The following is a 26,929-nucleotide window of genomic DNA, read 5'->3' on the forward strand; positions in this document are numbered from 1 at the left end:
AAAATCTCTTCATAATCTTCATATGTGATAGCAAAACATTTAAATAAGCATACAATGTAAATCTGCACTGTGAACAAACAACTGTCATGTCTGTCATTGTCTACGACAGGACAGGACAAAAAATCAATAATATACATGGGTTATTAATGAGGTGAGGGAAAGAAGAATGCTAAGAATGAATAGTGGTCAGGTGTGGGTGTGCTGACAGTCAACAACCTGAACAATCAAAACCATTCTGTGTTTTGATAGACTTTTGTAGGTGAAAGAAACCTCTTTCCATACTCCAGAGCAACCGACTAAATTTCTTCATCATCACCAAGAAGATCTGCCCGTATAAATACACTTACAAATAAATGAATAAATAAAGCCCAGAAATTAACTGATTCCTTGCAATATCTCCTCATGTGAAGGAAAACCAATTAGTAGCCTAGCAAAAATACAAAGAAACGAAAACATACAGGGGTGGCAGACTTTGTAAAATAAGTACCAATTCAGAATGCAGCATGTGGTAAAAATGACTGCAAACCACTCTGCCTGGACATATAGGTTGTAACTTGCATAAATCACTTGTTCATGGTGTTCTTCTCACTTGCTTTACCTTAATTTGCAATTCTTTTATTTATATGGTCAGAGTATAACACTGTTTTGCCCACATAGTTGGTGCCACTTTCCAGGTCTTGTTGAAACCAACCAGAATTGTAAGAATGGAGGTAAGAGAAAGTGAATGCAACACAATGACATTCGGAGAGCTAGTTCAGTTTCCAGCCTGGTTTTAGAAACTCTCTGAACAGCCAAATACTCTTGGTTATCTTTCCCTGCTTCTTAGCTCTATCATTCAAGCATTAACAAGAAAGGAATGGCATTTGGTTGTGTGTCATAGCTGGAACGAGACCAGATGACACTTGTATAGTCTTTCTTTAAAAGAAGAGAGTTTTGGGAGCATTGCTGATTTGCCAATGTTTCTATCATCCCTCTTATTCCTACTGAGTCAAAGGAACAGTGAGCAGACACATGCATTTAATGCACTTACCTAGTGCAATGCTAACATATCACCTGAAACCTGGTAGCATCTCACCTCAGTTTGCAGCATTTAATTCCACAACACTCTTTCACAACTGGAGAATAGGATACCTCACATTATTCTTCACATATTCAGTATAAAAGCAAGCGCCTGCAATGTTTGTAATTTATAAACACTGAATGAAAAATGGGTGGTATGGAAGCACCTAAGCGAGAAATGCAAACCATTAACATCATACCCTGATAAGAGATAAGTTTTGCTAATGCCTATGGTCAAAACTCTTGGTTTCCTCTCTGTGCTGACAGTTGTGCTCCCTGTTTCACATGCAGGCCTATTTGGGGTTCACTAGGCAACCCAGCCCCATAGAAATTTTAAGGACACACCAGCAGTGCAGAAGTTCATACAAAACATAGCAGTTTCAGCTGTTCCCATGAAATACATGGCTCGAAGAGAAAGGAGTGCTGCCAGCACAGAACTCTAGCCCAGAACTATCCTCTAGGGAGCAGGACACCTGGGCTTTCCAGATATCAAGAAGAAATTAAGTTCATATTTTTCATAAGAGTATCCTATCCACCAGACAAGTAAGACTAGGGCACTCCTCCTCTAAAAAAGAAAGACACGGTTACCAAACTTTGTTCTCATGAGTATACAGGGCTTTTTTCAGTAACTGCTTGGTTTAAAATGCATTAAAATGCATTAAATACCCTTAGGAGCAAGGACTGGGGACCAGCACCAGCCCTTTCTGCTCCCTCATGCTCATCTTTTTTTACTGTCCCTTGAATCTTGCATTCCAAACTGCATAATGGTTCAGACTTAGCAAAAAATGAGCGGAAAACACCACCACTGTTCTCTACCATGTCTGTGCTGGCTTTCCTTTGTAACACAGTAGATGTGTCTAGAATACACAGTACCAAGGAATGCATAGACCTTAAACTGACTGCTTTGTTTGGTAGCCATGAATCTGTTACATGCCCCAAACTATATCACTTTGGTTTACATTAAAGGAGACAGGGATGATCCAGCCAGTCCTGCACAAATGCATATCCCCAGTACCTAAACTGAGGTAAGGCAGAATTCCAGCATGCTCCTACTGTGTGGCACAGTCTGTTAGCCTATTTAGGCACCTGGTACTTGGCATGTGCTTGTGAATCTCAGGTTAGGTCCTGACTTAACACAGGGTTGAGATTTTCACAGTTGGATCCAGCCTGCAGGCTGAGTTTTTTGCAGACATGTGCATCACAATACTTAAGTTTCTTTTTGTATCCAGAACTTGTGAAATGTTTACCAATATCTACTTAGCTGTATCATCAAGTTGATTGAAAAATCAGGCATATTAATTTTAACTGCTTGGTCCCACAATAGACTCTGAATTATCCTTCTGTTTTGGTGTTTCAGAACTTTAAAACTAAATTGTAATCACCCTTAAATTATAACTTTCATATCTCCTATTATATTAAAAATTTTAAGAGACATGAGACTGCCAGAGGGGAGAGAAGAAAAGAGTGGATTTACAAATGCAATAATAGAACAACTTATGAAACAAGAAGGGCCCTTTTTTTAATTTGTATTCTGTATTGGATTACATATTTCTCCGTATGCAGGCTCTGCTTTTTACCTTTCTGGATTTCCAGAAGAATTTTGTTAATATGACCATTGACCTTTTACAAACAATATGGGAGAAAGGGGAAAATTTTTAATCAGTTTAATATTCATTTCAGTCACTGCAAAAGTTTCACACAACCCACAAAATATGCATTAAAATGAAGGTTGTTAGTTTGTATTGGCGAAGTGCAATGCAATAGCTATCTATAAGCCTAATTTATAAAATGTAGGCCTATAAGCACCATTTCTCTTTTTTCTGATAAAGAACACCACTTCCATGAAAGTGGAACTTTTCATATTAATTTGGAGTTCTTGCTTTCTGAGGGAGATCAGAAGGAAATGAAGTAAAAAGAAGCTGAAGTTTATCCCTGAGGTTTCAGAAGGTTGAGACAACTAAACTGATTTTGCCAAAACTGTATGAAGAGATGCCTGATGGCCTGCACCATGTGGTTCTTGGCTTTGGGAGTGTCATAGGAAGCAAAGTACAGTATTCACAACAGGGCTGCATTTACCTCTAGCTGTAAGCCACTGAAATCTTGCACAGAATCTGCATGCTGGAGATTTAGGTTATTTTTTTCTATTACAAGGAATTTTCATTTAGGAGTAGAACATTAACTTTTTTTTGTTCTGACATCAAACAATACCCTACACTTCAGATTATGACATTTCAGTGTTTGTGAACTCAGGTTAAATTAAGTGGTTTAACCACTACGCTTGGTCTTTCTCTGCAAATTAAGGAGTAGGAGAGAATTATGATTATGTAAGTGCCTTAGATAAGTATTTCCATACTCTTACACAGCTGGATCTAAATTCATTCCTCTCTCTGAACTCCCTAGATAAACAACATTTGGCTTCCTAGCAACCTCATTTGAACGGGTCATTCAGACACATTATTACAATTCAATTCTATAACAGTTTGGTTTGAAATTATAAAAAATACTTGTGTTGCAGAAGTACAATTTCTTTTGCTGTGAAGCCCTTGCTTCACAAGCTAACAAGCTGAAAGACATGCTTCAGGTACCATCTCTGTTAATTTCTCTCCTGCTCCTTACAGTCAGTGAAAGGATGTTGCAGGTATAAATGAGAAAAACCAAACCCATCCTTTGCCCTCTGCATATAACAGAAATTTAAGGAGAGATACAGAGGTGCCATAGTGAAATGAGTCCAGCAGAGGCTACCAAGATGGACGGTGGACTAAAGTTCATGACATGCAGAGGGAAGCTGACAGCCAGGTTTGTTCAGTTTTCAGGAAAAGGTTAATGGTGATCTAGCTGGAGATGTTGCCTAATGGGGCAGTGAGATGATGGAGTCTGTTCTTGGTGGCGCACAGCAAAAAGATGATGCATGACACAAGTATTAGGAAAAAAATCACATTGAAGGCAGTCAGCCATGGAATCAACTTACCCAGCTGAGTAGTTCTCATTACTGAAGAAACTAAAAATTTGGCTAGACAAGTTCATTAGCAAATGCCCTAGGCCATCCCTGATTTGAGCAGGGGTTGAACGAAATAACCTCAAGAAGTCTTTTCATGATTCTACAGTTCCAACTTTTGTACATGCTGCTGTTGCTGAGGCAGCTGTACTTCAACTACACAGATGGGCTAAGGGATGCTTACTGTACAGAACAGGTCCCTGACCCACATTGTTAAAATCCATTTGAGGTTCTACAAGTGACTTCAGCAGAAGTAGGCCTTAGGCTTCAGTTCCAGCTATTTGCATTTATTCAGTGAAAGTTTACAAGTTCTGATGCTCATAAAGAAATGCTTGAAGTTGTTTCCTAAAACTTCTGCTTCATTTAAAGCATATGCAAGAGCAAAGTAATTCAAATTCAAGTGACTTGAAACTACTTGAAACTACTGTTAATCTCTCCCCATGATGAAATATTTTGTTTCATCTCAAAAACTAATTTAATACCTTTGCTTTTCTGTCCTGCATTTGCATCCATCCCTATACTTCATTTTTTTCATGCTTTTTCTCTGCCACTTCAAAGGAAAATAGAGTATACAGTGTAAATCAGACTAAGTTTCCTGGATACCTACTCTTCATTTAAAAAAAAAAAAAAAAAAGAACCAGTAAAGTATTTTATGCTTTCCATGGCTGCCACTATCCTATTAAGTTCTACACCTGAAATGTTTTTTTTACAGCAGCTCCAAGAAAAAGTCAAACACAGGAGTCTGTGTACTTCTAAGTCTGGGTGTATTACATATGATATTGCAATTCTTTGATTATTTGTTGCCATTGTTTTACACAAGTATTCCTCAGACCTTAATCTGACCTCGAACAGACTTTTGCAAGCCACACAGACTTTAGGATCTCAGTGTTTTATGTAATGTCATTTTCATCTTTTTGAAGGCCTTCATTAAGCTATACAAAAGAACAGATGATAATTTAGACTATATTGATACAAAAAAAAGACCTGAATTTCTCCCTAGAAACACACACAAGGCAGAGAAGAATAAAAACATGTGCATGACCAGCACAGAAGCATTCCCCGGGCAAATCACTGGGTTGCAGCAGATTTCCAAAGTAGTGTGTACATAGTGATGCCCAAGCTTCATATTCATCCCTCTCCAGGCTAGGCTGCCACTCTGAAAGACAGAAGAAAATCTGCTTTCTCCTTGTTTTTCAGTGTAAGAGATTAATATATTAAGTCTGTCAGGATTTATACAATTGGATCAGGCAACAGTTCCTGCATGGATTTGGACAGTGTAATTCAAAGTTGGCTTTTGTTTAAGCCCAGTATTATTTTCTATCTGAAAATGTTAGTAAATAAGGTCTGTCTGCATGTGTTGTGTTATTTATATCAGTTAATGACATTTTTAAGTAGCAACTAATTTGTTTCTGGTTGGTTAAATCATCTTGGGTTGAAATTTTTAGTTCAAAGTTTCACATTAGTTCCCTAAAAATGATGCTTTAAGCTATGTAAGTATTTTCTCACTATAGCTAAACATGATAATTTCTAGGAAATTATATGCAAACAACACACATGTAACTACTGGTATGGTTCTGACTAGGAAACTAACATACTGTTGTCAAGGACAATAATGTTGTGGAAGCCAGATGAGATGGAGCTTTGCAACACCAGGTACCCAGTGCCTTATGCATGCACATTCAGAGGAACAACAGAGGCAGAAGTTTCTAGCTACATAGGCATCTGTGTTTCCTGCAGCCCAGTTTCCCCAGCTAAAAATTCAAAACCTGCTGAATTTTACTGCTTCCAGTAACTTACCTGGTCTAGTTCCTCCACAGATATTTCAAGTACTTTTGCATTACACTGCACCCCAGTTTACTGGTGTGTCTGCAGTTGGACCACATGTTACTGTGGTAGGAACTACCACCATTCAGTTTTAAGGATGAACGCGTTATTACTGTTAATGCTCACCCAAGCCTTTTCCTGAATTGGGTATAGCTTAGGTAGAAGAGAGAACCTGGGCCAAAATGTAATGATAACAAATACTACTCTAGTGACAGTTGAATTTTTAATAGTGACAAACTAGAAATATACAGACCCTTTCAGGTGAGGAAGCAGAGCAATTAAGCTGCTCACACAGTTCAAGGAAAATCAAGAAATACATCTGGAACCCTTGATGCTGAGGTGCATGATTTAAATGTAAGACCACTTCTCTTGCATTAAAAAATGGTAGTGACCACTTTCCAAATACAGAGTTACTGTAGAGACCAAGGGGCAGCCATGTCCAATCCAAGTAGGACTACATTTCCCCTGATCTTACATTCTCTTTTTCTCACTGAGAGAGGAACTTCATATGACTATCTACCAGCCTTTGGATCTCAGTATGCAGAGCTGCATATCTCACCTTTAAATTTTTTTGGACACTAGAAACAAAACCTGTTAATGTTAACTGTTGCCTTAGGTAAATTTTCAGAACGTGACCAATGTATTTACTCTATCGACTGTAGTCTCTGAAGAAAAGTGTGGTAAGAGAGATATCCTGCAAAGACGAAAGTAACTATATTTATTTCCCATAGGTAAAACTGCCATTACCTTTCCTGTATTGCCACTAACTGGTCTGATTACCCTCACAACAGAGACAATTTTACACTGGAATGATTCCACCATCTTCAAATAAGGTTGCCTTCATTTAAGTTTAATCTGAGAGAAGTATCAGGCTCCAAATATGATTTAATCCAGAGAAAATAATAAGAAACTTAAAGTAGTTCAGTTTGAATCTTAAGCTATTTGATTTCATCTCTTTTCAAAGAAAAAAAAATTTAGCACTGGGGAAACAAAGTCAAAAGATTTACCCATCATAAACATTTGAGTTACAGACGGTTTTGTGCAGCCTATGCTCCAATGTTACTAATTCCTTCCAGTTTCCTGCTTTTTTACTGCTTCAAGGGGAATGAAATTAACACTCAACAAAATCTGTATTTTCAGGCTTGAGGCTTCAGACACATAACGTTTTTGAACATTCAGCAGAAATTCTCCAGACTTATAACAGATGTTACAATAGTTTATCAAGGCAGAACTGCAAAACAACTGGAAAGGATTATGCAAAATAAATTAAAATGAAACAGGAACTGTAGTACTGGCATATACCTTATATTAGATACACTTATTAGACTTCCAGGGCTTCCTTTTGTCTTTCCAAAATGTTGATTTGATTTTTTTCAAGTAGAAACAGTATGATTTAGAGCTTGACACAGCACATGTTCCAAAGCCCGGAGTATTACAAAAAGATTAATAGACACTGAATGAAACTTCTAAAAATTATTTCCTAAATGGATGCATTTATATATTTGTTTTTTCTAATTTTAAAAGAAAAAGAAAAAGAAAAAGAAAAGAAAAGAAAAGAAAAGAAAAGAAAAGAAAAGAAAAGAGAAAAGAAAAGAAAAGAAAAGAAAAGAAAAGAAAAGAAAAGAAAAGAAAAGAAAAGAAAAGAAAAGAAAAGAAAAGAAAAGAAAAGAAAAGAAAAGAAAAGAAAAGAAAAGAAAAGAAAAGAAAAAAGTGTGGCCATCACTTGCCTACCCAGTTATTCCCTATGCATAAATAGGAAAACTCTGTGATCGCTGTGTGTTCCACAACACCTTTCCCAAGGACAGTAAATTATATTTCCCTTTCCTCCTCCAGATCTCAGATTTGTCCTTCATCCTGCCCCATCACTTTGACCAAGTCACCATGGATTTGATTGATTCAGAGCTATGGACAAATTGATAATATTCTCAGACCTCTTGGCTGGCTGATTTCTCTTTGATCAGCTCAGAACTGACTGCAGCACCAGCAGGAACACAAATTCAGATCTCTAGTTTTGTGAGAACTTTATACCTTTTTGGTTTTGTCAGACTTGGCTAAACCAGACAACATAAAAAACTATTGAAGTGAACTAAAGACAGGTTTTGTATCAGCCTCCTGTTATTAACACTTAAAGCTAAAAGCATTATTCACTTTGTTATTGCAATCAATGCTGTTCTGTTACACTTTGAGTCACATTTGTAATAGGTAGTTTAAAGAATTGCAAAATCATAGAAATCCGGAACAAGTATATCCTCTAAATAGCAATAAAAGATTGTTTATCATCCCCTGGAAGTACTTTCATCTTCTGGTTTTGTGAAAACTTTGCATGATCTTCTAAAAGCTTAATGCAATGCTCTGTGTAACTTCTACCATAATTTAAAGCAGAACAATGGAAATGCTATGTTTGCAGTATGATTTATTTGACCTGAGAATGCCTTGGGATTTATTGTAATTTTGGAGGCTGCAGAGCTCTGGAAGAAGCTTTTAGCAATTCTCTTATTTACTGTCTTTGACCATATCCTGAAAGGTAGAGATATTAGTTATTTTTTTTTCCTCAGACTTAGACTCTTCTATGCTTATGTTGTCAAATACAAAGCCATTTATAAGCAGAATAAAGAACAACTTTCCAAGAAATTACTGAGGCTCACAAATGAAAGGGCTAGAGCGCTTACCTATCAAGGGTTGCATGTAGGACTATTATTACTTGATTTTACAGTGATTGATGCCTTCAGAAAAAAAAACTATTATTGTTCAGTTTTAGAAAATAGAATAGTACACATGAAGAATTTTTAAAACTGTGAAGAGAGGAGTACTGAAGAACAGCTACCCTTATATAAATTATTATCTATCTTGCCCATGATCATGTCTGATGGTCAACTGGTGCATGTTTCCCACAGGAACTGCTACCATCACTCTCTTAATCAATTTAGTTCTGTGGTTGAGGGTACTTTTCGTAAAATTTTATATCATAACTCAAGGAGATTAACCTAACTGAAAAAATACTGAATCATTCCTGACATTTGCCATTCCATGCTGATATTTATATTAAATAGTTTAACTGTACTGTGGAAGTTTTAAATATTTCTTTTATTGTAGCAGGAACTCCTACTTTTAGAAAAATACGAAAAAATCTTCAGCTACCTTACAATGACCAGTAGCCGAGCAGTTAAGGTGCAAGAGGTGTCTGAAAGTTTAAAGATCCAAGTTTCTGCATAACATAGCTTGGAGATGCCCCCAGATCTCACTGATAGAAAAATGAGATAAGTGATTGTCCATAGAACTGAATGATTCTACTTTCAACTGCCTGTCTTCCTTGTGTAACACTTACTATTTTTATACAGGTTATAAATCAAGATACAAAATTAATCCACATAACCACAAGCAACCTTTATTAAAAAAAAAAAAAAAAAAAAAAAAATCGGTCTCCCTCCTGCTCTTTTCTTGATGAAAAAAATCTTCTTTCACATAAAGCTCGTTTCTTGTCAGATTCCATATGTTCTTTTCCAGGAAAAGTTCAAGTTTTTTGAAGAAACATGTTCCAATGGAAAAAAGCCTTTCCACTGGAAAATTCCCCCACTAGCTTTATTCCAATTCGCTTCCTTGAGGTCACAATGAGAGTTAAAATATTCATTCCTTCTATGCTTTCACCATAACTTCAAACTGGCCATGCTGCTGTTCTGGAAGTCCTGGGTCCCTTAAATTGCTGCCTCAGAGGTATTTTGGCCATCTGAAAGCCACTTAACTGTGAAGCTTTCACTCTCCCCGTATTAAAACACCTACTCTTGAAGCTGATGTGAGCAGCAGCCTCAGAAACCAACTGACAGCAAACGTTTTAAAGTGCTCACAAACCTCAGATGTGCTGCATGTCCTTCGGCGTCACCTCCTGCCACGCAAGGTTTATAATGCACAGCGTCCCCCCGAGCAGCTGCCCCTCGCTCTCCCGAGCCCTGAGAGCACAGAGCAGTAGCAATGGGGCTGATGAGACAAGGCACAGCCTGTTGTCAGCTGTCCCCAGCTGTGGTGCCTCTTCCAACCTAACGCGGTTATCCCATGGGTTTGGGGGAAGTCACAGCACTGAAGGATCCCCACTCACCTTTATGTGCAAGGCAGTTTTTCTCAGCACAGAGCCTGCTGCAAGGCAAGACACTGACAAGGCACACTTCTTCAGAGCCTGCTTTCCTTCATACACTGCTTCATTACACTTAATTCTGACTTTGTACCATTACATACAGGTTTGTGCTGTCCGTATGGACTAGAAAGTCTACATGTCCCTGGCCAGAAGCTGCAGATGCAAGACCACTAGGCTTTGTCTCTCTAAATTTGTAGCATAGTTATAGGAAAGAGTTCTACATACTTGTTCCAAATTTATAATTTTTCATTGTTGCCCATTTAAAAAAAAAGTCCAGTGTGAAACTGAGCAGAGACATATCAACATACAAAATCAATCAAAAAGATAAGAAATTCAGCATACAATCAGCAGTATTTTATCACTTTGCATAGCTGGGTGTTGTAAACTATTGCAAATAATAGTATTCAATATATATGGTACATGTAATGCAATGCCATGTAAAAGCTTATTTATGTGACAGGTGCTTTGACGGTAAATAAAATGGACTTGACAAGGACAGACTTAATGATGTGGCATTCTCATTTGAACTGTCTCAGGACAGTGGGTAAGAATTCATCCATTCTTAAATGGGTTCTTCTAGCAAGAACTCCCATTAACCTCTTGTGAACCTTTTATAAACGGAAGAGTATTGAAAATGTTCTAAACCAGTAAATACTGAAAATATGAAACAAATGTTGCGGAAACACAAATCTGCTGGGATTTATTCTTTGGAATTTTTCACCTTGCACAGATTTGAAGACAAGGACTTTCCTTCATAATAAGTATAATTTGAGTGATTGACTGCACCGTTGAAAATTAAATTTAGTATTTTTGAAATATGCATTAAGAACACAATATATTTGAGCCTCCTTTTTTTTATGGCTCAGTAACTGCTCCACTAGCTTGCTTTCAAAGATACAGCAATTTTTCCCCTCTGCTTATTGTTGTTTTTTCTAGAAAACTGTGTATCTTGTTTAATGATTTTCTTCTCAAAATGTCTTTCAGTGTAATTTAAAACTTTTTCTTTTGAATAAACAAACCCATATGAAGAAATCTTATAAAAATTCTTATCCCAAGGGACTGCAAGACTTATGTTCCTCTCCAAATACAAATCCTTATCACAGACTCAGTACAGTCCATGATTCACAAATCCTAGGGGATTATTGCAAAGCATTAAAAACATAAACACACAGGCATACTTTTCATCCGTAAAAACAGTATGAGGGGAAACTACAGACAGCAGAGATCACTCCATATGAGGACATGACTCCAAAGTTTATGGCTTCATAGAATGAAGCAGAATACACAGAGAAATAAAGAAGTGTTTTATTTCCTTAATTTGTTTTTATTCCCAGGAAGACTCTTACTGAACAATTAAACAAACCCCAAAACAGTGAGAGAACCCACTCACTATGGCTCTAAAACACAGCAGAAATGGAGGAACAGTCTTTAAACTTAAGACATATTTCAGATGCCACTGTAAGCAGGTGAGAAGGTGGAGGAGTTTCTTTCCTTTCTTCTCACCAGCAGGGTTTGGGATATCTGAATTCATCATGACTGTGACATCAAGTCACATTTACCTGTTTGTCCTTATGTACAGACATGTATAATCATCATGTGCTCTATAGAAAATTCTCCCTTAACAATATGCAAATATCTCAATAATTTTACCTTCAACATTCTGTGGAAATTGCTCTCTCATCTTGAATTTTTTGTATTAAATATCCAAATGGCCTCTTGGCTCTTCCAGCTTTATCAGTCTCATTTTCAATAGCTTATTTAATTGCTTCTTCTATTCCCCTTTTAATGATTCATGCTATGTTCAACCCATGCGTGGAACATAACCTATTCTCTTCAACTAAATCTCTGTTAAAATCCTATTTCAAGTGACAACACTTCATTAATTTTTCCACATATGCAGGTATTTCTTGAATTTATGAAAATATCCTGACTTCTTTATACCTATGTTTTATACCATTAACTCTTCTTAGCAAAGACCATGTTTATTTTGTCTATTCAGAGTTGTGGAGTAAATTTTTGAAGCTGAATAAATATTTGTATGTCCTGTAAAAGCATAACCTCCTTTATATATGTTGGATCATAAACTGAATTTTATTTTAACATCATATGGATTTTGTGGTTTTTTGAGCTTCATGTATGTATTTGGCATATTGGTGTTAAGAAGTATGGGTCTGTTAACAGATATGGTGCCATTTAAATAGCTGGTCAAATGAGAAGATAAGTGACATAACATGCATGGATATTACAGGGAATTTTTTTAGTTCAAGTCACAGACAACTAGATTTTGGAAAGGTAAAACAGACAGCCGATTGAGAGCTACATAAGCAAAATAGGTAGTCATCTAAGATGGCATGGCACTGCCAGCTACCCTTCCTACGCTATGCTGTCCTGACTTCTGCATCTGAGGAAGTAATAAGGATGTATGTCAGCTACTAATAGGAGTGAGAGGAGATCATCTCCCAGCGGTAACCTCAACCCTTCCATCTGGCCACAGTGCAGGAGCAGTAAACGCAACCGTCTATTGTGCTCTCATCCTAGCTCACAGCTTTGCCATGACAACATGGAGTAGGTCCTCTTCCCTGAAGAAGCAATATTCGACTTTAACAACATTTCTAATAGACCATGAGCCAACATTTGCCTCCTATTCATATTACATGTATCCAGTAACTATGTCACCTGGAGCATATAAATTCATTAGATCAATCTAGCATCCAAAGTTAACAACCATTACATTATAGAAGTTTTCCTGTCTACATTAATAGTCCATCTTTTCCCAAATGAGAACAAAGGAAAAACAACAAAAAACCTCAACTCCACTACACCTCCGTATTATTCTTTGAATTACCTTTGCAGAGGTAAACAAAATATTGAACAGTAACTATGGTCTTCCACTGTACAGAAAGGAAAAGGCACATAAAGATGGTGCAGGAGAACTCTAAACTACAAATTATGCTAAGAGCAGGACTTGGTGACTTAGTCCAGAACACAGAAAAGCTGTGCATCTTCTGAGATGGGAAGGACACTCTCCCTGGGTTCTACTGCAGTATCACACCTTCCATACTATGACTTGTTACAGACACATGCACCACATGCACCACTGAAAAAAAATTGTCCATCTGTTGGAGAAGAACTCTTCATATTTACATTCTTGTAGTTTAGCTGTGAGGCCATGTCAGGTAGCTTCATCTACAAATGCTCATCTGAATTGCCTGATTCAAGAATTCAGTTGTCCTGATTCCTTTAATAATGTTGTGAGAAGAAAGGCATAAAGGAGCCTAATCTCCCTTCAAGAAGTCTGTTGCTTCCCCTCCAGATAGTTGGGATGAATCTCAGTCTCTGCACTCACCTCCCCAGTGGTACTGCTTCAAGGCATAGTGAAGAAATGAGAATAAACATGTTACATGTCACATGATCAAGTCAGAGTTTTTAAACACAGTGCTTATTGTCAAAAGAAGCCTTTTCCAAGCTGTCATTTTCAAATTTACTGAACAGGTGTATGACAGAGTAAATCAACATTAAAAGGAAAGCAAATCAAATACACAGCAGGTTTAAAAACAATGAATACAACACAAACAGTGGGCAAGAAACAGACTGATGATTTGGAACCTGCTCTTTATCAAAGGCTATAGCATAGTAGGTGGCTGAGGTTATTGCATTTTTCTATCAGTGACATCTGGTTTCTTGGCAGTTTCTGTAGGCAGTAAGCACCTCAGAGCCCTTTTTAGCTTTCCCTGTGGGTAAGGTACCGAATCCAATGGGAATGCATAAACGCTTCTATGCAGCTCATTCTATAGGGCATATTTCTCTCATATTATTTTTTTACAGAGTGCTACAGCAAAATCTGCTTGCTCCTACCCAAAAAATAAATACTTAAAGAAACATCTGTATTAAAATGTTTGTGTATTCAGGATGAACTACTTATTTCATTTGGAAATAGCAAGATATACATTTCAGTCTATGTTAAAAGAAACTGTAAAGACATAACAACATCTCAGCAAACAGGCTGCTCCTCCTGTGAGTCCAGGATCATACCCGTACACTTAGAAAATATTTGTTACTGGTTTTACCTCTTTTGGTCCTTCAAAACCAATACAGCTGACAACATATGAAAAAGATTACACCTTTGTCTATCTGAAAGTAGCACAATTAACTGACAATTTCTCCATCATTTGTGCCTGAAGGCTCCACTAAAGCAGCAGTGCTGAAAGTAGAGCTTGGTTATTTTTGAGAAATGGCAGGACAAATCAGTAATTTAACTACATGTTATGCACAGTTTCAGAACAACCTTGGGATGGAAGAATGCTAGCCAAAAGTTTGAGTAATGCCAAAGATGAAGTCTGATTAATTTCCAGAAGACTGTAATACATATCTACCGACCATAATAGGGAAACAAGACCTGATGACACAAGAGTAGACAACATTCTTGTACAATGTTATCTACTAGAATAAATTAATACATGAACAGTTTTAAATACTGTTTAACAGGAGAGTAGAGACTGCAGCAAAAGTTTCTAAATCTATAGTATTTGGTTGTAAATTCACCAGACCTTGGTCCCTAAGCATTCAGGATTACATTCACAAAAGGTATTTGCGTGACTTATACTGTAATAGTCACTCAGTGTTTAGTGACTTTAAAGGGAAATAAGCACTGAAAACCCTTTGTAGATCAACCACTTAGCTCTTAATGAAGAGTACATCACTTTTAATTTACCTGTATGAAAAGGATGCAAAGCCCAATCTTTTATTGAGGCTTAGCGTTAGCTTCAAAACTGCTCACTGTGTTTATTGGTAAATGGCAGGACTCTGACTACTTTTGGTCAATAAAAAGAAAAAACATATCTGTTGACCCACTGTCATTCCTTGCTTGGTCTAAACAAAGTTCTCTCCAAAAACCTAGCTGAAAAGCCCTGGCTGTGGTTTGCTTTGTACATTAGTGGTGCCAGAAGCTCCACTGACCATTAAGTTGCCACTGCTCTTGCTAATAGAACACTAATTGAGGATCTTAAAAAAAGCATCACCATCAGCTTGCACAGACTGCTTTCTCTATGACAGATTTGGCAGAGCAATAGAAACATTATAGAAGCTTAATAGAAAATAAATTAGAGTCAGGAAGCAGATGGAGGAGACCTGATACAACATCTAGCATGATTTTAAGCAGGCCACAGCACTGGAGCACTGAAGAATCAAGAGAAGTCTAGTGGTCTCATGACAAAGTAATACTGGTTCTCAGGATGTTCTGGTGTTGTCATGGTAGGAATCAAGATAAAGCACCTGAAGAAGAATATAATGTTCAGTGGTTGTGGAAGAGCTGAACAGGGAAATCAGAAGATTTAAAAGGCATTTTGCAGAATGGAAATGAGGAAGAAAGGAGTACTGGATTATTATACAAATAAAACTTGATAACTATATGACTGATAGCAAGCTTCATGAGATTTCTGGGTTGACTTTAGGTTAGAGGTGAAAATGGGGGGAAGTCGTGCTAAACTGAAGGAACATATATCTCATCTCATGATACACAGGGGCCGACGATGCAAAAGACCAGGGTAACTGGCTGTACGAGTACATGCTCATAGACATGCACACAGAAGGAAGCAGAATGGGGTTATCCAGTATCTCACAGTACTTTGCTTCCAGCCCACCTCTATCAGTCAGATGCCCTTAAAAATAGGGTGTCTTTGCTAAAGACCAAACAGCCATGTATGAATAAACAGGGAAGCTGTAACTAAAAACTTTTCCAGGTTTCCATCTGAAGGAAAACTGACTGGTCTGCTGCTTTATAACTCTGGAAAAACTATAATTTTAAAAAGAGACATAAATCTTCCACTTCCCCTGATAAAATTTACTGCTATTCATAAACTGCCTAATCATGAACTTACTAGTGCTTTTGATTAATGACTGTGGAGAGAAAAAAAGTCATATTTTATTTGAATAAGAAATGGCAGTTTTGTAGCAGTGAGAGCCATAACCAAGCTAACTCTATAACAGAAGGGAAATGGCTTCTTTCCAGCTTTTACAGCACCAATCGAGCTTTTAAATACTAAATAAATCTCTTTTCCTACACTGCTAAAACTTTCATTGTCCCAAGAACAATCTTAAACTTGAAAAAGATATGAAATACATTAGTAAAGTCTAATACAGGAAGGGGAGTTGGCCAATGGGGGAAAGCCCCATTTTAACTACTCCTTTAAACACTTCAGGCGTTCTATGGGGGGTTTTCCTCCTTAAATAGAAATAGACTTCCAGCACTAGTGACCTTAAAAAGCAAATATTTTATTGCATCTTATCACCAAACATATTACATCACCTTTGGAATCTCTTTATCTAGGTTTATCTCCAGCACACAGTACTTGAGAGTCTGAGAACATTAAAGTATAACTCCTAATACTTAAGACACAGTCTTCCAAAGACTTATGACATTATGAACTTTAAACAGAGACATAATTCCATCAAAATAATTTTTTCCCCTCACAATTTCAGTAAAAGAATTTACCTTTTTTAAAGTTAGCCATATGCACATATCTAGCAGAACCAGAATGCAAAAGCACAATAGCTGATGGCAAGTAGAAGAATCACTAGTGTAAGTAATTGCCTTGCACAGCTGTTGCATGTATACAAGAATGACTCCAGTGTTATGTGAGGACACAGGAGACAGACTGGTATTTCAGATGGGTGCAAGCTAGTTTCAGTACATTGAGTTAAAGAAGGTTAAATTACCCTTCTCCTTAAATTATGTGACAGCTGTGTAGAGGTTACCTTAATAGTAAAGCAAGATGCTTTTGTAGAGGGTTTGGAATATTGAGGTTAAGGAGACAATAAAATAAAATGAAAAGAAATAAGTTCAGTTTAAAAATATTGTTGGGGTTAGAAGGGTTCCAATGGATGTTGCAGGATTTTCCTATCCACAAGACAGAAGAGTCAGATTTAGAATTATTTTTAAATAGTAAAGCATGTGCTAATAACAGTCTACCAATTTAAAAGTTACAATAGGAAGAAAAGCTTTTTATTCATATTGCTCTGAAAAATCTAACTAAAAAGAGAGCATGAATTCTTCACACCATTACCTGAACATAAGTAAACTCCTTCCTGCAAATATAAAGTGAATGTAGCAGGTCAGCCAAATCAATAAAGGATTTTTTTGCCATGAAAAGCTCTTCTTTTTAAACCCAGCTCACTGTTTAGCAGGAGTGATTCTTAATGGTGAAATACTAGTCTCTACAGCTTCTCTTAGAGCTGATCATGTTACTAGAAGTATAATCCATGTTATACTTACAAATGAGAGGCCTAGGAGAAGCAAGAAGTGGAGCCTGACTTGCTCATAGAGTCATTACTCTTCTACCTTTTGTTACTGAATCAAATGAGTTGACAAATCAAATCCAATCATTAACACCAAAGCCTCATGAAGTGCAGGCCAAACAGGTCATGAGTACTATATAGGCCAGGCTTATTCCAAACACTTTCCCTCCTGCAAGTTTCACATATTTTATCCAGCAGGTTGAAATGAAATTACCACCCTGCTCTGCCCTTCACAAGTAATGGAAGTACAGGGCTAACACTTGCTCTTGCTTTCCTTCTTGCTTTGTGTTTCAGTTAGTCTTTGCGCTATAATCTATACAGATATATTGATTCAACAGATGTTGAGAATAGTTCTTCTCATCTTCACAAAAGGTCAGCCTAGTATTGCAGAAGAGTGAGAGCTGTGAATATGAATCCCTTTTTGTCAGAGGTCAGAACCAAAACCAGGTCCTGTATTTGAGCTTGGGATACAACCCGCTAGATAGTTGCATTAAAATATTCTCACTGCTCTCTTTTAAAAGATGGGAAAAGAAAGCAGAAGCCAATGCAACACTCTGAAGAAGTTAATCATGTTAGGCACTACTTTTTTAAACCAAGCTACTTAACAAAATGTGAATGTTTGCTTGACAGCTGGGTTTTGTAATGTATTATCTGTTCAGAGTGAACCGAGCTGTTGATTTGACTTACAAGTACCATTAGGAATGGATTTAAAAGAATAAGAATTTCTGTGTCTTCCACCAGAGGTTTTCCCATCCAAACAATCATTCATCACAAGTGCAAAAGCGCAGAAAAAAAGCTAGAATCGAAACCAAATAGATCGGTCTTGATCTATGTGTGTCAGGGAAAGCCTTAGACAGTAATTACAGCACTATATTTAAGTAGAGAAAAATACACATAGGAAAACTGCAAAAGTTTGAGGGCCTGGTTGAAACAGAGGCAAGTCCCAATTCAGTGTTTTATCAACTATATCACATTAACTCCATATTTAAGAGGTTTTTAAAGAGGTTTTTTAAGAGGTTTTTTTCCTCCACTAAGCCACTGTTTTTGCAGTGCTCACTTCTCACTTCGTTGCTATGTTGTTGGCTAGATTAAATAGCTTGTGTTGGTGGCATGCTTTAAATATTTATGTTAGCAAAAACATAAGGCTTAACATCACTGCAGTGGGAAGAGGATGCTCTGAGGGTACGCAGAATATATGATGGATTTAGAGGAATACATTATGCACTTCTGAGAGCTTTCATTCTTTTGATAACACGGTGAATTTCAGATTTCCAAAAGAGATGCAATTTATAACCAAATAAACCTATTTCCATTTCCCTAAGATAAAAGTGTTAGCATTATACAAGTTTTACCGTTACTGGCATGAAACATCCTAAATGAATCACCCTCTCTTCCTCCTCTCCCCGCAATGATCACTCACTTACAAGTATAGGAAAGCAGTTGCCACAGATGCTTATTTCTGCTCTTCCCAACAGGTGCCTGCCTTGTGGACCTTTGGGTCCCTTTTCATCCAAATTAAGACGTGTTCATTTCCCCAGTCCCTCTTCAAAAAAGTATGTCATGCTTTTATAACCAAAATAATTGAAAAGTAAAGTAATCTTATGAAAAAGGTAATGGAACTGTATCACTTAAGTTATCACACTTGCTTCTGTTTCTTAAGCTTCTCAATTTTATTAAAAAGGGAAGCTTCAAAAGCCTACAAGTATTGAATGTGAAAGTCTAACCCTATCCTGATCACCTTCTGATATTTTTCAGCGTAAACAAAATAAAAATATTTCCTTCTCTAAGTCTTCCCACTGCCTTTACTCCTATAAGAGAATATAATTGAGGAATATTGAGAAGACATTGGTCAGGCACCATGCACCGAGAATGAGATTATATATTGAAAACATTCTGAATAAGAGAATAAGAGATACTTGTTTTGACTGGGTTCTTTTAAAACACACACACACACACACACACACACAAAAATGCCTTTTTTTTTAATGAGGTCTGCTTTTCACCTCACATTAAATGGCTTTGAGTTCCAAAACAGAACAGGTTCTAGACCTAAACCTTACCAGAATTTGAGATTCAGTTATGATTCAAGAATTTCTCTACTTTTCATGTATATCAAAGTTTTCTTTTCCTGATGTGCTCACTATGAAAGTTAAACTCACCTGTTGTTTTATTATAGTTTTATTTAAGGGAATTAAATTCATTTCTACCACTCCACAAAGACAAATACTACCATCCTTGTTCTCCATGGCTATTCTGCATAAAAGAAACAACAATCTGCAGTTAAAATCAATCATAGCCAGCTAGCTGTGTGTGAAATCACATGAATGCAGTGACTAGATAATAACTTGCATTCTAGCTTTGAATATAAAGATATATGTAAAGCAGTGATTCTGAAACCAATATCACAATAACTTTTGTGAAAAATATATTCAAAATTTTTAAAAGCAAGATAAATTTGTGGCTATTTTACAAGGCTAGAAAACAAAGTAGCAGAACCACATCTTTTTTGGGAGTCTTGGCATTTTACTGAGCTTTTTGGCAGCTTGCTATTTTAGTGTGTGCTTGCATGGTTCAGAGATCTTTCTGATCCTACTAGCATTTGGAGGGAAATAATTTTACCAAAGTGACTTCCTTTTCAACCTCTTGTTGTAATTAGCCTTCAGACAGAAAAAAAAGTAACTTGTCCAGTAAAAGTTTTTAAATTTGGTGCACAGCCATCTCATGCAGCTGCACACTGAAATACATTTTCCAGTCCAGGAGTCAGCCCTTTAGAGGGGAAAGGTTGTCTGCTCTCCTTATCTTCTTCCTGAGGTTTCCTGCTGAAGACATTCAGCAGAGGAGCCCTTGTCTACTTCCCCACTGTAAACAGCTGCAGCACATATTGACAAAAAATTTAACAGTACAGAAGGATGCTTGAGCTCATTGCACATATTTTGAGAAACTCTAACACTTGAACTTCATATTTTGAACATCTCCAGTCTCCCTTAAAGTGCCTCACACACAAAGGGTTTACCCTGTGAAATACCCAGCAGACCACATACAGGCAATTTCCCATCCAAAGGGTGTGGCAGAGAATCTATTCCCTTCTATAGCAATCTATTCTTCTCCATGGATATGCATGAAAAATGGGAAGAGAAAAGGGACTATGACCTCAGCAGTATAAGGTTACTAAATGATTACACGTGACTACACATGAGAGCACTGCTTTATAGGTTGTTTGCTCCTGACACAAGGATGACCTGTTACACATTCCAAATCAGTACTGCTTACTAACTAAGATAGTGAGGAGACCGTAAGTTGATAGTACAAGATGATGTGGTCCTCCAAGAGGGGCTACATGTGGCTGAATTCTTCCAGGTAGGTCTCATGACCACCTTTCTGAGGGGCTGTTCCTTTTTTTCTCACTTAAATGAATATCCAAAATGAGTCTGTGGATCTAGAGAAATAAAGACTTTTGAGCACTATCCCATATAAGATTTCTCAAGTGATGAGTCACATTTTAGGCAGTAACATACCATTACTAAAGAATTCTGCCCGTAAAGACACTTAAGATATAAGAAATACAGGGATAAATATCTAGTGGTGGCCCCTTTTTTGTTCCAAGAGGGAATAAAAAGAAGCAAAAAGACAGTGAGAAAAAAAAAAAAAAAAAAAAAAAAGCAAGCCAGACTTGCTAAGGGAACTGTACTTTCTACTGGTAGACAAGAACCTTTTCTCACCTTTTATTATGCTTGAAGATCAATGTACAATTAAACATAACTGGGCTTACAATTTTCTTCTGATTATGCCCATTCCTTTGTCTCATATGTTACTTTCATCAAAAGAAGTCACTAGCAAGTGGTGGCATCCACCATCATAATTCTGGCAGGCTGACAATCAATTTTGTCACCTCCTCCAACCCATCCATCACGTCATGGCATGACGATAGTATCATACTCAGATCTAGCCAGGGTCTGGTGAAGGCTCCAGAAAATGAGTCTTTTAGGATATGGCTCCTACCTTAGCTAAGTAATTTTATATACAGGAATGTGAAAAGGGATAGGAAATATCGGTACATTGACTTTTCCAGCCTATTGTCACAGAAGTGTTCCCATCTCTTTTTTCTTGTAAGATGAACAAATCCTGTTAATTGGATTTGACACGTAAAACTAAATTTGAAAGGAAAAATTATAGTCTGCATTCCTTGAAGGCCAAAACAATCAAGATTATTGAGTATTTCCAGAGTCCTTCAGATCATACCACTTATTACTGCCTAAAATTTAGGATGCAGAGGCTGATTCTGGTACATCTGTGCCAGTATAAACTGGAAAGTAAGTAAAGCCTTATGAATCAGTGAAAAATTAGCTATATTGAAACAGCAAATAATCATCTTTTGAGTAACCTTTATTATTTCTAAAGATACTTCACTGACTGCTAGTTACAATGCATACATCTGGCCATGATTGTGATAATGCACTTAAAAAGACATATTTCCATTAAAAGCATTAATTGATTTTCTTTATTAAGACATACTCAGTTAGATTATAGTATAATGTGTGTTTAAAAAAAGATGACAATTAGTAGATATCAAAAAACTGAGCTCCAGAACCATTTTTTTCTGTCTTTTAACAAAGTGTTTGAAATTAAGGAAAAGAGATAAATTAGTGCTATGATTTTTGTTAATCCACAAAAACAAGTAAAATTGTCAAATCTTGCACTGTTATACTGTGCAGAGGAAAAATTATAAGTGCTAGATTCAGCTTCTGTCTGATGGCTGTTACAGAGCTCTAAAGAAAGATGTGCTACTCTTAGCTGTCAAGATCCATGAATCACAGAGAGAAACTGAAGAAAGATAGCTATGATAACCACCTGTACATTACATTTTGCATCATGGGAAGATCCAAATAGAAGTGAAACTCAGCCTTTGATCTTTTTAACATGCTATACCTGATTTAATACAAAAATAAAAACTTCAGATGCTATCTATTGATCTGTACATTCAAACAAGTGGAACAACCGACACTGCCTGTTGAGGAATGCAAAGCAGCCCTTGGAATTCATTCTGTGCCTATTAAATACTCTGGTAGTTAAATCTGGGTTTACAGTTACAGTGTTTTATAACAAGGACAAGGCAAAAAACCCAAACAAACAAAAACAAAAAGCCAAACTCAAAAAAAACCTAAACACTTCCAAGAACAGTCCTGAAGAAAGGAATCTCTTCTCATTAGCAACTGTGATAACTATTCAGAGGAAGTCATGCTTGCTTTTGTATGTTCTTATGATCTAAGAAGTACTGCAGTCTTCAATACAGCTGCAGAAGGGGTAGTGGAAATTTCAAGTCCTGCTGATTGTTTTAGCAGTGATTACAAATCAAGTAATTTAAATTACTTCAATATCTAAGACACCTGTTATGTTTCATGGAGAATAATCTCTTGCACGAGTTTAGAACATAAGATCCAGTTCATGAATGTCCTGTTTCAAATTTGCTTTTGGATTTAAAAAAAAAAATCCTTGGAAGAGAAATGTCTGAAGAAAAATCAAAAGTTTGCAAAGCCAATGCATATGACAGATTTTTAAATGGAGGAGCAACATTTCCTCGAAAGAAAAAAATGGAGAAGGAGGTACATCATTAATAAATATAGGACATAAATAGATATACTCCACCTGCATCTAGAGAATGTATGAGACAGGCTTGAAATCCCTGTATCCTGTAGGGTTTACCATAAATACAGCATCTTGTAAGCACTGGTCAAAGCCAAGTTAGCTAAGAAGGTAACTACATACAGGCTATCTGCTTTGCTGCAAACAAAAACTAAACAAGCAAAAAACCTGCTCTTAATCTTCTTATATAACAGTGCATATTGATATTCAGCTAACTGAAGTGCTTTTAGCATTTTCAGAGCCTGATAAAAATAACTAAATAACCACAGTACATAGAAGAGAAACAAAATATTGAACAGATTAATCGTCATATCAAGGTCAGGAGGTGAACTTGTACTTCTATTGGTATCAGAATATTAGGGTTGTTGTGGTCTGGTTATTATTTACAAAATCACATCACATAAAGGGGTTTCAAAAATTTATTTAATTAGTCACAGACTAAGCCAATATAACATTCATTAACTGCAGATGTCATCAGTTATTAACAGGTTCCCAAAGGCACTTTCTTTTTAATATCTGCTACATTCCTTTTGCATGCCTTTCAATTATAAATTAAAACCAGCATAAACACTATAATAACAATAATAATAATAAAAAATTAAAGCATGTTCTTGCATGGCATTTTTTAAGATTAGCATGCATATTTTTGCAGAAATTCTTGAGATATATATTTTATTTTAACAAATGCTATATATTTTTATTGTATTATGTTTTATGCACAGCTTTACCATTTTTAATAAACAAGGGAAAAAATTACCTACTCTAAAAAAATGTTAATAAACAAGAATTTAATTTTTATAATGAGAAAACAGTTACTGTCAAAAAGGCTCAGTCTACAATTACAGTTTGTATGTGACAACAGATTAAAGTTTTCTGCATTAACATTAGCCATTATAATTAGGTAACATTTCACATAGTAAAAGAAAAACTAACTTGTGTTGTAGAGTTTCTTCTGAGATTCCTCTGTTATAAGCCAATGTATAAAGAGCATGAAAGCAGAATTTCACATACAAAAGACGTTACCTATTTTCCAGACCTGCATAAATAAATGAAAATACTTTAGATATTAGTTTATAATGTACTTATTCAAACACTAAGCTTAAACACAGACTGAAGCATTAGCAAGAATTGCATTGGGTTTAAAGTAAACCAGAACACAGACCTTAACAAAAAAGGGAGGTTTCAAGCACTTGCTGCAGCTAACAACAATTAAATGATGGTGGGGGCAGGGGTGTGGGGGCAGTGGTGCAACTATTATAAGCTCCACTTCCTAAGTGATGATGTAGGAAAAAAAAGGGCTTACAAACTAACTAATGAAAATTGTTGGTTCATTCTTACAGTTACTGTTGTGGTAGAGTAAGGATTAGAAACCATTCTTGCCAGACAATAGAAACCCCAAGGAGATGGCCATTGCAATGTTTTCAATATTTCAATATAATTGCTAAATATGTAATTATGGAATTAACTCAAAGGAGTAAGCTTCTGTATTTCTTGATGCCTTGATCACAAGCATAAACTAATTATAAACCATTAGCTCAAATTCAGAGCTTAAAGTGAAGGGATAATAATTGTAATTGTAAGATTGTAATAAATAAAGCGGAATTAAGGACAAGAGACAATTAAGTTGTAAAGATAACTTAACACATTGAATCAACATGGCACTGGAGGTATTTGAAACTGATTTCTATCAGCTAAAATTACATCCTAGTTATAAACTCTAGAAAAAATATTTTAGTAATTTGTAAGACATTTACCTAAAATTTAGTCTCATCAAAACTGTAGCTAAGACTCTGCATAAAATAGTATTGTCTGTAAATACATTAGAAAATGAAAGGTGAAATTATTTCCATGTTTTAAAACACGCGGGGTGGAATAAAACCAGATATAAACTTCTTAAAACAATCCCTGACATAAGACCTTTCAGTATCATTCACTCAAATATATATATTAAAAAAATACTTTTCAAAGTTCAGAACTGCAATGAAATTAAACCTTTTGAGATCTCTACTGGGTAGCTGGTGATCATTGGTGAATTAATCTTTTTAATTTCCTGGTTAAGCTACAGGTGTCTTTAGGACTTAAAACTTCATTTCTAAATATAAACTAAATACTTAATATCCAATACATAAAAGATCGAATGCTGATTTATTCCAACCAGAAAGTGTTCACACTCCTCTGAATTTCTGCATGAAAAGTTGACTCTGTATAGTGTAACTGGCAAGACTAGAAATACCTACAACATAAAGGAAAAGTACTAATGGTTAGAAAAAGCTGTCACTGAAACAGACTGTGCAAGGAATTTCTTTAAGGCATTAATCAGACCTAAAGCTGATTAAGTGTTTAATTGGCTTGATTACTGATGGCAAGAGAACATGTGCTATATAGCCATTCATGGTAGAAGAGTTGCAGAGGCTTCAGGAGAGTTGAATTGGCAAGATGTTTAAAAAATTAAAAACAGTATTTTCTAGAGTAAAATTATCACCTGAGGAAGTCGATTGCAAGAATGAAGGTGTCCCTCCACCACCCAAGGCATCTACAGACCAGGTATTTTTTTTTTTTTTATTGTTTAATATAGACTCAGTAGTATTGTCTTTTGTTAGAGAGTGTTTATGTAAGTAAATACCAAAGGTTAAATTTTCAAACATACTTACTGTACACAGTATCAAGCTTTATTTAGCAAAAATCAAATAAATGCCTTTATTTCCCTTCTGCCTTTTCTTTATGAAAAAATACATATGTCCTCAGTTTGAAAGCGGCTTTCCAGATAGGGCTAACCCCAAATAGTAGAGGCTTATGAGAGATCTTGATCAATATTGCAAATGGGATATTAGAAATACTGATGTGTTTGCTTTTGATGTGCTGGTGTATTCCTCTACATCTTGTTCTGAGCTACCAGAAAGTATCAGTACAATGTTTCTGAATATTGGAATGGCATACGGGAATATATCAGCCTGCTTCCCAATAACTGTTTGAAAGGCAAAGTAATTAGTGGCTTTTTAAACAAAATATTTTATTTGGCTTTGTTTTAATAATATAACATCTGACTGAAAAATACAGTAAGTAATATTAGTCTACTTTCTATATATTTATTTTTTTTTACTTAACTTTACTGCAAAGTTAACTCCTCTTTGTTTTAATTAATAGTAGATTTAAAAAAAAGAGATGGGATAGATAATCCTTCATTTATTACCTTTGAATTTTTATGTGTTCCCAGTAATGTCCTAGAGAGTGTTTTGGTTTTTTCCAGCTTGAAGTACTCAGAACTTTACAAGGCAAAATCACAACAATTTAAGATTTCACCAAGTAATTAGGAAAGTAAAACAAGTTCTTTAGTATCAGCCCGAGTTATTAATCTGAATTCATGCTTACTGAAAAGATTGAAACTCCACCATTATAAAGTTAATTTTAGCTAAGCAGTGTTTTAACACATTCACAGCAGTCGAGCATATACAAAGACTGACTTAACTTATGGGATCCTTGATTTACATGTACAAGAGTTCCATAGATTTTACAGTTTTACTTAAAACTGATAGCAACATAAATGTTCATAAGACTGAATAATTTCCTAGAACTGATGTTTTTCTGAAGCTTGTAGGTTTGTATAACCTGAAGAAAAGCTCCAGTTTAACGCAGCCCAACTACAATTCAAATTTGATTTGTCATTATTATAAATGTGCAAAACCCCAATTGTTGATGAACAGGCCTATCCATACTGCCATCCACACAAAATGGCAAAAATGACTATTTTCAAGAAACTTCATATACTGCAGATCTTCAGGCAAAGCTTAGCATTGTTCATGCTTCTTTTAAAGTTCTGCGTATCAGTTTTCTTGGGTCAATAAAACACTAGCGTGAAACAAGAAAAATCTCAACAGCTGACTTCTGTGCAACCTGATACCTCACTTGGCAAACTGTTCTAGCAAAAAAATACTTATTTAGATTTCCCTGGAGACATGAATTATTCTTTTCACCAGAATAATTGCATACATGAG

At 36.1% G+C, this 26,929-nt stretch overlaps 1 protein-coding gene across 1 annotated transcript in view; it reads left to right on the forward strand.

Annotated features, from left to right (window-relative positions):
- Positions 1–1,196: 1,196 nt before the first annotated feature.
- CNGB3 (cyclic nucleotide gated channel subunit beta 3) overlaps positions 1,197–26,929 on the forward strand; it is a 91,640-nt gene continuing 65,907 nt past the window's right edge. Inside the window, exon 1 of the mRNA XM_080381862.1 lies at positions 1,197–25,481. Within this exon, the coding sequence (XP_080237988.1) occupies positions 25,374–25,481 (108 nt within the window). The 5' untranslated portion in view covers positions 1,197–25,373. The remainder of the gene's footprint in view (positions 25,482–26,929) is intronic.

The sequence above is a fragment of the Falco punctatus genome (assembly GCF_963210335.1).
Source record: "Falco punctatus genome assembly, chromosome: 3".
Classification (NCBI taxonomy): domain Eukaryota; kingdom Metazoa; phylum Chordata; class Aves; order Falconiformes; family Falconidae; genus Falco; species Falco punctatus.